General features: G+C 39.2%; 1 protein-coding gene across 2 annotated transcripts in view; it reads left to right on the top strand.

Moving 5' to 3' along the window:
• Window positions 1–13,458, top strand: part of jph3b (junctophilin 3b) — a 45,523-nt gene that overhangs the window by 8,003 nt on the left and 24,062 nt on the right. For both annotated transcript variants that reach the window (XM_077516489.1, XM_077516488.1), the window contains exons 2-3: window positions 7,718–8,204; window positions 11,894–12,259. In XM_077516489.1, coding sequence (XP_077372615.1) covers window positions 7,747–8,204; window positions 11,894–12,259 — 824 coding nt within the window. In that variant the 5' untranslated portion in view covers window positions 7,718–7,746. The remainder of the gene's footprint in view (window positions 1–7,717; window positions 8,205–11,893; window positions 12,260–13,458) is intronic.

Raw genomic sequence — 13,458 nt, 5'->3', positions numbered from 1 at the left:
TCCGATCCTTTTTATAACAATATCAAACTTATTACTTGGATTAAGTACTTTTATTCTTTTGGTATTGCACGTACATCTACATGGATCACACACACCACATAAGATGTCGCCATATGAGTGCGGTGCAGCATCTCTCCATAATTCCAGAATAGCATGAAGCCCAAAAAGGTCTTTCATCCCTGCTGATTCTGCACCAAAAGAAGAAACATATACTGTATCAGCATAATAATAACACGCACATGCCTCTCTTATGTAAGGGGAGTTAGGATGTTTGAAATGCGGATTAGTGAAGCTGTCTGTCATACAAAAATTCCAAAAACCTCTTTTGGATCTGTGCCCAGGATCAGTGCTGATGAAGTAATAATTGGACGTACCATTGAGGGAGGTTGCCCAGAAAGCACTTTGTGTAGGCTCCTTTCTGGATTATCAGAAAAGGGTGGCAGATTAACATGCTTGTCATATCAGCAAGTTGTTTTGATCAGTGACTATGCATGCAAACCTGACAAATAATAGATTTGGGTAATTATAATGTTTCAACAGTAAAAAAAACAAACTGCAAAACAATTTGCTTGAAGACAGTATATCCATATTCCTATTTCTATTGTCATCTCACACTACATGCATCATATTTGTATTCACATATAGTATTTCTGCTCATATTACTGTAACTGCAAACAATATTTCCAGTTTCTAAATGGTTGTCTCAATGCATTTTTGGGGGTTGCGGGTATAGCTTGATTGCTATGTGGTACCTGCACACTGTAACGGCAGAAATGGGCCACAGTTTTATTACTATTATGAAGTAATTCACAATTGCAGCAAATAGCCACAGATGAAATGACAGCTCTCTGTACTCTTACAGTAGGGGAGGGCTGGCTCGCTGCGCGAAAGTATGTCAAGCTCAAGTGCGTATTGGGGATTTTTTTCCCAGCTTTGCTCACAAAATCTTTACAATGGAGATGGCGAAAAAGTGGTTCAGCAAAATGAATTGAATTGAAAACAGAATGTGTGTGGTAGCATTGTTGTATCGCACGTTATGCTAGCTAGCTACACTAACTTGAGTCTCCTTATTTTCACCTCTGTCATTGCAACACTGCTGTAGACATTATATTTAACATACAAATAGGGTGGTCCCTCACCTGGAATTATGTAAATCTGTGCGATCATTTCAATGGTGAATTGGTGCTATAGAAATGAACTTGAAGTAAATATTCATTAGTCATTCACTTGGCAAAAAATCAAAACAAAACTGCCTCTTCTGTGCTTAATTTAAAAGCAATGTGAATGGCCGGTAAGTAAGTCGGCTATGCTCCCACCCACAACCGCACAAATGCCTATTTTCTAACTGCGCGCGACTGCGAAAATACCAAAACAAAGAAAATTCCACTCATGTGCACAGTTAGTTAGCGATTTGCACTAGACTTGCGCTGGGCATGATAATAGTTGCTGTAGTGTTACCTATTATTAAAACTGAAAAGAATATCAAGAGTTTTGGCTCAAACCACCCATCGTCATTATCCACTCATTATTTCTGCTTCTAAATCTGTTTAAGCAGCGACCACATGCAACTGCAATACAGACTGCAGTAAATAAAACGGAGGACAGTTCCGCAGGCATATTTAGTTCTTAGTACCTTAGTAGGCTGTTTTCAGATCCTGGACCGACAATTACCAGGACCTCATTAACATGTCTAGATGCTAATATTTTATTGTGGGAATCAGTCGACTGGGGCTATTTTTTCTTTTTAATTTTAATTATTATTTTTTTTAACCATTTTACATTCAAATGTGAACAACTTCAGGACACACTGCTTCAGGCTCATCTGCCTCCTGTTATGGTATTCTGTTTTGCCGTCCGTCATGTTTTCCCTCTGTTAAAATTAAGCAGTTAATGTTTGATGATGAAGATGATTTTTGTAAGAGATAAATATAAATAAAAAAATATAAATATAATGTAAATTTGACTTTTAATGGCTTTTGTACAAATAGTCGAGTCTCTGGAGATCCTGCATCAAGCAAATCTTTTGTTCTTTGTCCAGTTCTGAAAATGGGTCTGTGAGAAAGTCAAATTCATATAAATGTAAAAGTACTCTTGCCCGTAAGTTGAAATAAAGGCACAATATTTCCCCTTAATTTATAAAACAAGCGTAAAATCAGCGTAAAATTTCATGCGGAAAAAACATTTCGAATTGATACTGCATACCATTATACATTTGCTCAGAACGTGCAGGCGAGTGACTGTAGGGGTGTCAAATCTTTTCATAGGCATACAAAAAACAAAAAACAAAAAAAACTGGGTAACAAAAAGCACAGAAAAAGACTACCTGAAAACGACAGCACAAGACAAAAACTATTACAGTAATGAAAAGAAGCAGCAAGGAACATTCACCATTAAGACTGGGAACTGATAAGTTATCAATTACTCCAAGGTGTGCACCACAAAGACTGGGCGTTGATTCACGCGAAAAAGTATGGACACCCTTGTCTTACACAGCCAAACCTCCCTACATAGCAACTGATATGATGAAAAACGCATATATCTTTCATAGTCCAACTAGATTTCAAAATATATTTTTGTCTGTGTCCTCGCTTTCATGCATGTGTTCTCCATCCATTGTCTGCAGAGGTACACCTAAAGCAATTAATGCTATGTATCTTGTGGATTTTAGAGACCTGTGAATGGGTTCATGTATATGTTAAGACGGCAATTAGAAATTCAGCCAGGGGGACTGTGCCTAATGCAAATCGTGGAGCTTCTGTGTTTTTTCCGCAGCTTTGATCTCCCCACATTTACGCTCTTCTGCGTGTCTGACTCGTGCTACAGTAGCCACGATCTGAATTATAGGCCCATATCATTCAAGAGTGCTTCCTGTTGGCCTCCAGGCAGAATCCGCAAAATCGTTTTGGCATGTGAGTTGCGACTACTCTGCACAGGAAGCTTTACGTACCCAATGCTTGTTACACACAGAGTCAATGGCTAGACACGACTATAAGTTCATCAGTTGTTGCTCATTGTCAGAGGACATATTCTTATGCATCTATTAGACAATGAAGAAATACTCTGACTGAAACTTCCATTCGCGAATTTGCATGTATCACTTCACTGTATCATTAAATTGGATTGGATCTTGTAAAGGACAGCACCAGCAAACACGTGCTGCGCAGACTCTATTTTTCAGCACCATGGAAAGCGACATGCAGCCTCATGCCTCTTTAGGTTGGTTACTTTAGGATTTTCCAAAAGTTTAACAGTTTTTCTCCGGTTCATTAGTACATTTTTCAGATCAGAATTACATTTCTCAAAACTCCTTGCTCAATTTTCACATCATTGCATCACTTGACTTGACTTGAACACTCCCAAAGAGCAGTAAACTGTTTCAAAATGGAGGAGGACGCAAAACAACAGAGAAAAACTAATGACTCGGCAGCAACCTAAAGAGTTTAATCATGCTTGTAAACAAGTCTTCCAAAATAACACTAAATCAATCGGTCAGCTCCTCTCCAATTGGAGGCACTTGAGTGACATCACGCTACTCTCAAAGAGAAGGTTTGCCAATTTGCGGCCATTTTGCCACTTCCTGTTGACTGAAAATGACACCACAGTGTGGTGTTTTATGCATTGTGTGTTTTATGCAATTATAAGTGCCGTAAGTGCAAATTACTTATTACACTCTGACTTAATACTCATTTGACTGGTAAATAAAACACACACAGATGCTAGTTAGATCTGAAATTAACTTGTCCATCATCACCTCAGCATTCAATCTCAAATAATTATAAACGAGCAGCTGAAACTGAAGGTGGACCACCCCTTGTTTTTTTTGTTTTTTAAATGTGTGTGTGGCATTCTTGTTATGCATCCGCATGCATTTATCTAAAGCCAGCCCCAGAATCGTTCGCCTTGACTGACCGAGCTTTGCGGTGGATGTTTAATAAAATGGTAATCCTGTCACACTGTTCCATGGGTGTTTGCATGTACTTTGATCTGTCTGTCATATGGTAATGCAGCTGTGTGCTGACATGATTACAAAGCCCTGAGCAGACATGTTGGCCAGATGTCTTTGACACGGGCACTTTTCTGTGCGTGTATAGATGAGAAGATGCTGCACATTCAAACCATAATGTAGTCTAACACAATTTATCACGGGGGACATTCCAAACCAGACTACACAATAGTGAGACCATATAAACAAAGGTATCTTTTCGTATACTTTTTATCCATTCTACATGCTTTAAACTAGGGATAGACCGATTATCGGCGCCGATATTCAGCATTTTGAGAAATATCGGCATCGGCCATTTTGAAGAATCATATGGCCGATAATAGATCCATTTTTTTTTTTTTTAAGTGTTAACTTCAGGGAACTAATTTAAATGTAAATAAAAAAAAAAAAGTTTTTATTTTAATTTTTGTCGACCCTGGGAACTCTCTGCACCTTCTGTTTTTGATTTAAATTAAAACTAAGATAAGTACAAATGTAATACTTTGGATATTTTGAAATTTTAGAAGACTTTTATTTTGTCTAGAAAATAATTGTTTGTTTTTATTTAACTTTTGAAAACATGCTACTGCGCCTGGGAGTTCCCAGAACTTGTTTATTGACTAAGATTTTGAAAAAAAAAAAAAAAAAAAAAAAAACAACTTAAAAATATTTTACTAACCCTAAAAGTTGCTCAATAAATATATGCTTTAAAAAAAAATAAAATAAAAAAAAAAAAAAAAAAAGATGAGTTGGAGTTTGTATTTTTTCCAAATTTTGATGTCCCTTTTTAGTGAAAATGAATATCGGCTCCAAATATCGGTTATCGGCATCCTTCACTACTAATAATTAGCATCAGTATCGGGCCCGAAAAAACCTTATCGGTCTATCTCTACTTTAAACACATTTAAATTTACCAAACAATCTCTGAAAAATCTGTGACTTAGTGGGGACGTGGAGGATGAACCGTAATATAGCACAATTTCACTCTAAGTGAATTACTGTGTGACAACAACACAACTGGTGTCTGGCTTATTAAAAATGGCTTCATTCAGCACTTCCCACTTCAGTGACACTTGGGAAATGGTTGTGTGTGTTTACGACAGAGAGAGGGAGCATAGCCGCACTCCTTATATGGTCATGTAGTTTGGTTTAGTACGTTCGCAACAGAATGATTCACAGACCTGTTACATCACAGCTACGGCAGACGGGATGGATCTCTCTATTAGAACACACTTCCGTTTGAGAGAGCGAGAAAGAGAGTGTGTGTGTGTGTGGTTGAGGGAGAGGCGGAATGATGGAAGCACGCACACGCACGCACTCACAGATGCCCGCCCTACTTTTCAGCAACATTGAGATATAAGTCCTATCGTGCAGCAGTGAACGTGTATTACGCAATATCAGTTGGTATGAAAGACCGGGAAGGCATCGACTGACAGGAGCAGAGCACCTCTTAGCTTATTATTTGGAGAGAATATAAAGTGCGGTGTAGAGGGCAGAGGCGACTTCCTCATTTAGGCAGTGGCACCTGGATCCCACCAGAAGAACTTTTTTTTTTTTTTGGCTTTGTTTACAATATTTATTTTATGTTTAATACAGAGTTGGACTTTAATTCCAACTATATGTCTAAAAATAAATAAATAAATAAATTAAAAAAACAAACTTATTTCACCTTCACCTTCCTAACATAATATGTACAAATGAGTTTCTGATGATCTCAATGACATTTCGATGTTGTGAATAGCGCCATATTTTCTGTTCATCATTTAACGGGTTCATATTTACGGCACAGAAGTGTTTTCATACAAATATTTACTATAATTATGAGATTCTGAGGATGCAAACGGGATGAACTATTTGCGCAGCAGTGTAAAAATATGTTGCTCATTTACAGGCAGCTGTACTTCCTGTTTCTTCATACAAACAAATGACTGTCTTCTGTCTGTACTACTCTGCTAGTATAGGTTAGGGATAGACTACATCGTGTTCCTATTTAAGTCAGCGGACACTGAGGGAAGTTGCTGAATGCTACTGAATAATTCAGTCTTGTCACACAGTGTTCTGCAGTTTTCAGGACTGTCTGCAGCTAGTTTGGCTGTGATTCGAAATGTCAAATCGCATGTCAGCACTGCTCTTTACAGCCAATCAAAATACCACAATGGCACATGATCTTTTCACATAAAAAAATGACTTGGTTGGTGACTCTCTAAAGTTAACAACTAAACTACCAGCCATTTTGAATCTACCTCCCTCACACTATCTAGCTGTACCTTGTTCTGGTTGCACTCTAGACTGTAGTGTGAAATATGGACATTCATGCAGCCATTGGGTGTGTTAATAGTAAGCACCACGTTCTTCATTTTCATGTTGGGCTAAGTTTACTTTACAATGTTTCGGAATTTGGCATAATGTGAGTTCTGGCGGACAGAGGGTGTTTTCTTTTACACATTAGTGGCACAGCTGACAGTTTGTTGACTGAAAGTAGTATAGACTTTAGACCAGGTGAAAAGAGGTCTAAGTTGTGGCGCAGGTGGTGTAGCGTGATTTCTGTGCTTCACTGATATTTGCGGTGGATATTATCGTATTTCATTCATAAATATGATAACAGCATGCATGGAACCATCTGAATCATTGTATATATCAGTTCATTGAATGCATTGTCATCTTTATTACATGCATTAAAACACCCCTCTGGGCATAAGAGTGTGGACCTAGGGGGCGGGGCCATGTCACACAGACATTTACCCATGGATGTCTGATTGTCGTTCCTGATAAACAAACATATTTTGTGCGCCTCGACCTGCCGCAGGACTAGACAAAATCCGTTTCTTCTTCCACCACAAAGAACTGGCAAGAACTATTTACTAATTTTAAAGGGAGTGAGAGGAGCTGCGTCGATTAGCAGTGGAAAAAGTTGGCTGTATTAACACCCAGAATGGCGTAAAATGCTCTTAAGAAAAAAAAAAATAATCCAGCATCTGCTTGTTTTCATTTGTCTGTGAACTAGGGGTGAGTGGTATGGCCAAAAAATAAAATCATTCAGGACGATTATGATTTTAACCGACTTTAATCTAATAAACCCAATAAACATTTATTTAAAGGTTTCATTTATTCAAAAATAATGTCTGTGCAAAAATGTTCAGACAACAATGATGTATACTGATTCTAAATCTTTTTTTTTTTTTTAAACAACTAGCATTTATAGTGTGTGCTAAAATGCCACAATTAAGCAGTTGGTAGCTATTATAAACATGTCTTGTAAATCACCCATTCAAGCATTCTACCACTTGTGCAAAATTACAACTCACAATAACATTTGGAAAATAAGAACAACTTTTAATAATCTAGAAGACAGAACTTAATTTCACGATTTAGCAAATTTTCAATGATTTGATTTTTTAAATAACGTTTAATCAAATTAATTCGATTTATTGCCCAGCCCTAACGTCAACATAACAAAACAAGGTCTACCCCGCCTCCACGCAGATTTAGACCGCATCTCACGCTAAATCGAGCCCAATTCAATGATTTGATTGTTCTGTTCTTTGGTGATGAGCCTGCACAACAAATAACTGAAAGTACAACCTGAGGCTACCTGATATAAAAGGAAAGGACTAAAGGAATAGAACTTTTTTTTTCTACTTTCAATCATGTCCTGAATTGGGTCAAAAAGAAGGCTAGAAGTCCAAGAAGGAATTCAATTTAAAATGTTTGTTTTTTTCCCCCTTCTTTCTCCAGGCACATTTCAGGGTCAGTGGGTTGGTGGGATGCGGCACGGCTATGGAGTTCGCCAAAGTGTCCCTTACGGCATGGCGGCCGTCATCCGCTCCCCTCTCCGTACCTCCATCAACTCCCTTCGCTCCAGCTCGGAACACAGCAACGGTACAGCTCTTCTTGACCGGAGCGGCGCGGTAGTTCCTGTTCCGCCCCCTCTTCCCGGTACCTTGTCCACCAGCGTCTCCATGTGCAGCACAGGAAGCAGCGGCAGTAGTCCTGCAGTGTCTCGAGGGGGCTTTGTATTGACAGCACACAGTGAAACTGAGCTCCTGAAGGGGAAGCGGAAGAGTGGACTCTTCAGGAGGTCAATTCTGTCCGGGCTTAAGCTGAGGAAGTCTGAGTCCAGGAGCTCTCTGGCTTCTCAAAGGTCAAAACAGAGCTCGTTTAGGAGTGAAGCTGGGATGAGCACGGTGTCTTCAGCTGCTTCTGATATCAACTCTACCATCAGGTATGACGTTGTGGAATTGCACTCTGTTCTAAAACTAGTGAGGGCAACTAGCTGTCAGTCTACATAGACATAGCTACAAATCATTTTGGTAACTTCATAAAAACTGTCCGACTTGTAAGTGAGCCAGTGCACACTTCCTCATGCCACCATGTGACTTTGTTGAATATGTCATACAGGTTATCAGAAGCTAGCAATGATCACGCTAATAGATTTTGCTAACAGTGATTTGCATTTTTTGTGCTGGCTTTGACATGATAATCCTTCCATCTCATCCTTGGAGATCACAAATCTTCTCCCAGCCTAGATGCCAAATCTTGGGCAGAGATATAGTTTGAGGAGGTATTATGCAAATTAGCTGCAAGACTTACTTCACGATCCAGCAATGCACAGAATAGCTCGCTTGCGTACGCATTTTCATAAATATCCTCCTGACTACCTGGAAAAAAAACATTGTCCAATCATGTTTATTTTTGATATTCCCCAATCTTCGTGAAGTAACTGGAATACTGCAAAAGAAATTTTTGAAAAAAAAAAAAGTTTTTATTTTTAAGCTATGATGTGTCCACTACAGAGGACATTTTTTAAAACTTAAGTGCTAGGCACAAATACAGTTAAAATAATTCAAACAATACTTTTAATGTGTTCTGAAGAGTCTAATAGAAAACATGCTAACAACATTTGAAGCCTAAATTTGTTCAATAAAGTGTTTCAATAAAGTGTTCTACACTTACTTTTCCTCTTCCCTAAAAAGTGCTGAGGGAAGCCATTTTCTTTTATGATGCAAATAGATAGCAAAGCACCACCCCTACACATTTGGTATCAATGGAAACCTCTGAATGTCCTCCATAGAGCACAAAAGGAGTTAATTCAATCGTATGCACTCTGTGGGAAATATTCAGGTTTAAAAAGGTCCACTACAGAGGACAAATTTGAATTGCTGGTAGTCAGGAGGATATGCAGTTCAGAAACGATTCTCTTGGCTGCTCCAGAGACCCAACTATTTGCAAACAGGCAATTAAAAAGAGCAATTTTTCGTAATATAGCCTGGCCAGTGATGCAAGGTAAATCCACAGGCTTCCTTTTTGGAACAAAAAATACTTTGTCTTGGATTGACATACCTTCTGTTCATTTGTTCAGCTGTGTAAGTACAGATGTAGGCTACAGTATGTCAAATCCTCATTCAAAATGGTAAAATGTTTACAATTTTTGTTTGGGTTGTAAGAGGTTTTGCATTTGTATTTCTTGAACCCTGCACATCAACTGCTTGCAAAAGCATTGCCTTGTTATTTAATACACTGCATATTAGTTGTTACTTATACTCAAATTATCTTTAATCTATTAGGGGGGAAGTACTACAGCTGCAAGGGAGGAGTTAAGAAAGAAAAAGCTGAAGGTGTTCACAGACTGCATTAGTCATACAGTTAGATGTTAGAGATTGCATGTGGAAAGTTCCACACTTCTTGAAATCCTCGGTATCAAATTCCAGGCATTCAGGATTGACGTGGTTTATTTTTGAAGGCACTAAGCAGACTGACAAACACTATATGCTAAACACCACTGTCAGCAGCTCTTAACCTGTTTGTGGGCTGAGTGGCTGACAAAAGCTTATCAGGCCACTTGCTATCGGCAAAGCTGAGACAGACAGAAACAGATTGCACACTTGGGTTCCCCTACACTTATTTTTATTTTTTTTTTCAGTACTACTGCAGTACTGTTACTTGTTGGTTCGGGTTGCAAAAGAATGGAATATTTCTGTGAAAATGCAAGAATTTTTCAATTTTATAGAGCCACTGTGGTCAGTATTGTCAATTTTTCACTACGAAGCACAGTATATGTATTGTTTGTAGGGGTGGGACAAAAAACCGATTCGACCGAACCATCGGTCGTTTAGGGGAGCTAAACGGCCGTATCGGTAGCAGACTTGTCAACCGATACAAAATCCGCCGGGAATCCTTAGATACATTGCTTGTAAAGCTGTGGACCGGATATCGCGTTGCTGTGAATCGGTTGCGAGTGAGGCTTTATGGTTTTCATAACAATAGCAAGAGTTCTGCACCGTGCTCTACTTGTTTTGTTTACATTTCAGTAGCATCAGTATTCAAGCTACTTCCGTGTTTACAGAGAGCTAGCAAAGTCGCGCTCAGAGACCCTTCATTCCCCGGATGTTGTAAACAGAATGCAAAGACGTTACGCACCTTTTTTTGGGGGGAGGGAGGCCGCCTACCGTCAACGCCGTGCTCGCGACACGCGCGCGCGCGCGCATTCGCACACAACGAGTGACAACATGCACTGGAGACAGTTAGCAGAAGCCGGTGCCGTACATCTCGGTATTTCCCATGGCTATCGAGTCCTCTCGGTGCACTCGGCGTACCAACGCCATCCCGGGCCGGCGTTGGTACTGCGCGCGAGCCAAAAAGAATAACTCCCGTGACGATCCAATGCATGGATTCAAACGACACAGGTATGTCCCACAGCCAACACACCAGCTATGCTAAAAGCACACTGCAAGTATCTCATTTATCAGTTTGTGGCTCCCTGTCAATGTACACAACTAGCATGAGCAGCAGGGAACTGAGACGTGCCCGCAATTACGTCATCAAACTCAAAATGAACGACAGCCCAGAAAACAAAACAAACAGTCGTGATTCCGTGGTCATCATCGTGTCTCAGATTAAAAAAACAAAAAAGATATCATACATTAACCAAAAATGAATGTGATGACAAAGAAAAACAAAAATTGTTAAAAACAAAAATTGTTGATAAAAAGGTTAGGGCACTTTTGGAAATATTTTTGGATATATTAAGTTGTTAAAATGTGTTTGATAGATTTATTGTTCCATAAGGTGGCTTCATATTTCTTTTGGCTGGACGGTAGGTTTATTTCATGTTTCTGAAATACTTCACAATGTGCACATATTCTGTTTAATTGTGTTGGTGTCTGTCTAAAGGTTAAATATTTATATTTCATATTGAATTATCAGCCTTTTGTTTTCCTGATCCTTATTTTTAATTAAAAAAATAATAATTATAACTGTCAATAACAACTAATAAATATTTAAACTGATACATTTTTCAGTCATATCGCCCAGCCCTTTGTTGCGGTCCATTTAAATACAGTAATTGATTCAATATATAAAAATATAGTTGTTGTTGTTCTTTTTTAACAAATTTGTAGATACTGTAAACATTTGTGGTGTTTTAAGAATGTTTACAAGCAACAAATGTCACTATAAGTTTGGAATATTGAAATTAATCGTATCGAATCGAAAATTGTATCGTTCCCAAACTTAATCGAACCGTATCGAACCGTTCTGTTCTAAAAGATAATCGTTTTTCAATCGAATCGCAACTTGTGTATCGAGATTCATATCGAATCGGCCTCATGTCAGAGATTCCCACCCCTAATTGTTTGGGTGTGTGTTTGTGGGGTACAATCATGGGAATATGGGGGGGGAGGGGTGTTTGTTTCTTTTTATTGTATTATGGCTGTTTTAATTGTTCAGCACCTTGAATTGCATTTTAATGTATAAAAGGTGCTGTAGAAATAAAGTTAGATTTGATTTGATTTGATAAACCAAACAGACCAGCCTGTATATGTATGTTCTTGCAACAGTTTGTTACTCTACAACTTGTTGTGTATTATTAAATTAAACAACACAACATGATCCTAACTAAGTTCATCTTTCTAGCCTTGGAGATGCAGATGCGGACTTGGCAGCAGCCGATGATGACGTGGACGCCACAGCAACAGAGACCTACTGTGGGGAATGGAAAAATGACAAGAGGACAGGGTTCGGAGTAAGCCGGCGGTCCGACGGGCTGCAGTATGAGGGGGAGTGGCTCAGCAACAAGCGCCACGGTTATGGCTGCACAGCGTTTCCTGACGGAACTAAAGAGGAGGGGAAGTACAAGCAGAACATCCTGGTGAGCGGCAAGAGGAAGAACCTGATTCCACTCCGGGCCAGTAAGATCCGAGAGAAGGTGGACCGAGCTGTGGAAGGAGCACAGAAGGCAGCAGACATCGCAAGGCAGAAAGCTGAGATTGCGCTGTCCAGGTAGTTCCTCTTGTCTTCACTGTGCAAATTCAAATGTGACTCATTCATTTTCACGATATCATTTTCACATTTCTCAGGTTGGGGGCTCAAATGTGGGCTCCGGCCTTCCTGTGTTGAGATTTCTTGTGTGAGTTGTCTCGGGCTTAGCCAGCTTCCTTCATTTATTCTAAAATATGTTGGGTTCATTGAAGACTCTATATTGTCCTTCAGTGTGAATTCAAGGTCGAATGCATGTTTGTCTCCATCTGTTATGCGATTGGGTGGATCCTGCTTCTTGCCCAAAGTCAGCTTGTATAGACTGCAGGTCACCTGTGATTCTAATGAGGATAAGCAGTATAGAAAATGAATGGGTGGATCGTTACATTAAGCATTACATGGCTATTATCAGGCCGGGGACATGTATTCCTGACAAGACCACAAAAACATATCAGGGTTATTATAGTGTTGTAATTGTAATTTTAATTTTGAGCATTTTAAATGGATGCCCAGCCCCGCATTTGTTCTGAATCATCTGTCACACCTCAACAATGATGCATTCATACAATATACAGTGTAAAAATAAAGACGACATTTACTCGATTAACATATAAATTCCCATCATGGTTAGAACAGGACCATGAGCATATTTAATTGTTTTCCTTGGTAGACAAGACATAGAGCATAACAGTAACCCAATACAATGACAATAAGTGCATTGATTGTGACCAAAGCTCATTCTTGCACAAAGATCCAGAAAAAATGACTGCATCTGAGCTGTAACAGAATCTACCAACAAGCCACCCTTGCTTTTTAGAATACATGGAAGTGTAATATTTCCACAACTTGCTGTCCTCTACCACAGCATCCTGTCATCAGCAAGAGTGCGTTCATTAGCACTGTAGTTTGCTTCTGCCGTTGGTGCTGTGCGTTTCCGTTTGGATAGGTGTGAGGCTGTGAGCACAGCAAATGAACCCTGCTGGTGGCTCCACTAGTCTGTTGCCAACTCATTTTCAGGGGCTGTTGCTAAAGGTGGATATATTTGTTGATAAACGCTGCAAAATCACATTGAGTGGTGATATCATTTTACATGTATGTACAATACAACATTATGGAGATTAAACGGATTTTCATCTGCATGTGACTTTGTGACTTAACGAAATACTCTGAACAGAATGATTTCATAAAAAGGACTTTTTTTGACTGTGTAGCAGAAAAAAAAC

The sequence above is a fragment of the Festucalex cinctus genome, chromosome 3 (assembly GCF_051991245.1).
Source record: "Festucalex cinctus isolate MCC-2025b chromosome 3, RoL_Fcin_1.0, whole genome shotgun sequence".
Classification (NCBI taxonomy): domain Eukaryota; kingdom Metazoa; phylum Chordata; class Actinopteri; order Syngnathiformes; family Syngnathidae; genus Festucalex; species Festucalex cinctus.
The sequence above is the reverse complement of the archived record's forward strand: the minus strand, read 5'-3'. Positions and strand labels throughout refer to the sequence as shown.